Source organism: Raphanus sativus, chromosome 2 (genome assembly GCF_000801105.2).
Source record: "Raphanus sativus cultivar WK10039 chromosome 2, ASM80110v3, whole genome shotgun sequence".
Taxonomy (NCBI): domain Eukaryota; kingdom Viridiplantae; phylum Streptophyta; class Magnoliopsida; order Brassicales; family Brassicaceae; genus Raphanus; species Raphanus sativus.
Genome location: NC_079512.1, coordinates 4,150,458 through 4,154,154, shown reverse-complemented (window position 1 = coordinate 4,154,154; position 3,697 = coordinate 4,150,458). Strand labels below are relative to the sequence as shown.

Here is a 3,697-nt window from a genome sequence, read left to right as displayed (position 1 = left end):
ACTAATTAACTTCTCGCCTTAGGAAGAAATGACTTCTCTTTTCTTCTTAGTTTTCCTGTTCTCTTCTCTTCTCACGCAAAATGTCGATGCTAATCCAAATTACATAGAAGCTCTCTCCAAGTCATTGCTCTTCTTCCAAGGTCAGCGGTCTGGTCCCCTCCCAACAGACCAACAACTCTCCTGGAGGGCTAGCTCTGGCCTTTCTGATGGCTCCTCCGCCAATGTACACCCTAAAACCACTAAACCTCTTATAATATTTTAGCAAAAAAAAAACCTCTCATAATATTATTAGTAACATTTTTCTTTTGCTAAAAATGTAAATATTATTTTAAGAAATGAAGGATGAGGGCTAGAAATCAAATATCGATTGTCTTTTGCTTTTATCAGTAACATTTAATAAATATTTTATATGATTTGCAGGTGGACTTAACTGGTGGGTACTACGACGCAGGAGACAACGTCAAGTTCAATTTCCCAATGGCGTTTACCACAACAATGCTTTCATGGAGCACACTTGAGTACGGCGGCCAGATGGGTCCTGAGCTCCAAAACGCACGTGTTAGTATCCGCTGGGCCACGGATTATCTGCTGAAATGTGCTACAGCCACTCCCGGGAAGCTTTACGTCGGCGTAGGAGATCCTAATGCAGATCACAAATGCTGGGAACGGCCTGAAGACATGGACACACCTCGTACAGTCTACTCAGTATCCTCTTCTAACCCCGGTTCTGATGTAGCAGCTGAAACCGCAGCCGCTCTGGCTTCAGCTTCTATGGTTTTCAAAGAAGTTGATTCTGAGTACTCGCTTTTGCTGATTACAACAGCTAAGAATGTGATGCAGTTTGCCATTCAGTACAGAGGGAATTACAGTGATTCCCTTTCTTCTTCTGTCTGTCCTTTCTACTGCTCCTACTCTGGTTACAAGGTATACTCTCTCATGTCTCATCTCTTTCCCAACGACAAATCATTGCAACTAAATAATTTTAATGTGAATTTATGATCACAGGACGAGCTTATGTGGGGTGCGGCGTGGCTGCTGAAAGCAACCGATGACTTGAATTACAAAAACTTCATAGAATCTCTAGGAAGTGGAGATCAGCCTGACATCTTCAACTGGGACAGCAAATATGCTGGCGCCTATGTTCTTCTTTCACAGGTGTGTTTGGTTTTGTTTTTGACTAACTGCGGCAGTTTCGTTCTCTCACAGGCCGGAAGTCTGCTTTTTTTAAATCAATACTATTAATTCTTCAACATGTCCAATTGATATGGAGTTATGTCCAACAATTATTTTTTCCACAATAAAATATATTATATAACTAAATCTAAATAAATATTTTGTAACCACCTTTTAATTTCATAATGGTCGGAGGTTATTAAAAAAAACCAAATATTTTATAACTATTTTCCTTTAATTTCTATATTCTAGGATCCATAACTGCAACATTTATGAAAATGTACAAATAAATTATTGACATATGTCGATTTAAATATGTATAATAATTACAGCACTTTTTCTAAAAATATATGCACATTTTGTTACGGAAAATATATATTATTAATCAACAATAATACATTAATTAATCCAAATTAATAACCACCTTTATTCTTACTATTATGACTACTAATATTTAAAATCTAAGTTTATGCTTTATATTTACTAACCCTGACCTTTTAATAAAATAAATAATTAATATAATATTATTTACCATTGAAAAAGTTAATATAAAATAAAAATAATTAGATTTTTATTTCAATTCATGAAATACAAATTTATTTAACTAATATATCTATAAAATTAGGATTTTGCCGATAAATAATAATTATCATGAAATTAAATAATTAAAAGATAATTAAATTTATCTCAATTTTTCGGGTCAACCATTACAAAATCACGGTTAAATGAAAATTTGATGGATTTTTAATCGTATGGGATTTCTAAATAGAAATTTTATAATTTAATTCAATATCTAAGCTGAATTCAATGTAGATCACTAAATTTACCACTGGTGCCGTGGATTCATATCATATATAAAAATATACTAAAACTATATCATAAATTAAATTTAGCAAAATTTGGATAAATATAATAAATTAATATTTTAATATATAGGTCCAATTTAATCAGATTCGAAACCTAGACTTATGGGATAGATTCTATATTGGTTTTTCGAGTATGAATATTTAATTGCGTGAATAATTCAAAATGCTAATAAATACCACAATATTCTGATTTTATTTAAACCTGATTATATATTTCATCATCAAAATTATTTTTATTAAAACGTTAAACCTATTATAATATTCACATATATAATGCTTTCTTTGTAACATTTAAATGTAAATAAATAGTCAGAAATATAAATTTATATTCAATAAATTTAATTTGTTTCGGCAAATAAATTTGCACTTTGAAAACGTGGATCAAAAATAATATTACTTTGTTATTAAGAAAAATAAAAATTCATAGCTGTTAGAAATAAAGTACAATTAATATATGAAATAACTATGATAGAAGTGTTTATAGTTATGAAAAATCACAAATTCAATATAACTATCAGAATCTTTTACTGAACTTTTTAAAAAGTAATATTTACACAAATATGATCACAGAAAACACAAATATGATTTACAAAGAATACACAAATATGAAATTAAAATTTCTAAAAAAATATAAAACAAAAATATACCCGCCCTTTGAAGGGCGGGTCAAAATCTAGTTCTTTATTAAAAATGGTTTGAACCGAGGCACTTTGGCTGCTAAAATAAGTTCATAAAACATATCATGTCCCTATTTGACTCACCAATTAATTACAAAAAAAAATCCACTTTTTTGGCAGCGAGCATTACTAAACAAAGACATCAACTTTGAAGTATACAAGCAAGAAGCTGAGAGTTTCATATGCAAGATCCTGCCAAACACTCCCTCTTCGTCTACCAGTTACACTCAAGGTGAACATATATAGACAAGTCATGATCATGAATAACGAATCGTTCTAACTTTCTAAAACGTTTTTATTAACAATTACAACAGGAGGCATGATTTACAAGTTACCTCACAGCAACCTTCAGTACGTAACCGCCATAACGTTCTTGCTCACAACCTACGCCAAGTACATGAAAGCCACACAACACACGTTCTACTGCGGAAACTCCGACATCGTCGTCGCCGACACCTTGATAAGCGTATCGAAGCGACAAGTGGATTACATACTCGGCGAGAACCCAAAAAAGATGTCGTACATGGTCGGATTCGGGTCCAGTTTCCCCATGAGGATCCACCACAGAGCATCGTCTCTTCCTTCGAAATCCCTAGGCTGCGGTGGAGGGTTCGAATATTACGAAACGCAAAACCCTAACCCTAACATTCTCACGGGAGCAATCGTAGGAGGTCCAGATGAAAACGATGAGTATCCAGATAAGAGAGACGATTATATGCACTCGGAACCTACTACTTACATCAACGCCGCCTTCGTCGGACCTTTGGCGTACTTCGCCTCCGGTGGATCGGCTTGAAATCGAATCCGCCACCTTGGCTCTTTCTCCGAACGTGACAATATGTAATGGAACTAGTAATTTAAATGTAACAATAACCGCTAATGGGACAAGACCCAATATTAATGGACCTGGGAATAAATATTGCTCGTGTTTTTAAGAGGGGAGAATTGCTAAAAACAACCTAAATATTGAAGTCAAATGCA

The 3,697-nt window shown here is 33.6% G+C and overlaps 1 protein-coding gene across 1 annotated transcript; it reads left to right on the top strand.

The window, feature by feature from the left end:
• LOC108843382 (endoglucanase 9) lies at positions 1 to 3,697 on the top strand. The gene is made up of 5 exons (XM_018616572.2): positions 1 to 223; positions 421 to 924; positions 1,006 to 1,155; positions 2,837 to 2,948; positions 3,031 to 3,697. The coding sequence occupies exons 1-5, from the start codon at positions 29 to 31 to the stop codon at positions 3,510 to 3,512; spliced, it is 1,443 nt and encodes a 480-aa protein (XP_018472074.1). The 5' UTR covers positions 1 to 28; the 3' UTR covers positions 3,513 to 3,697.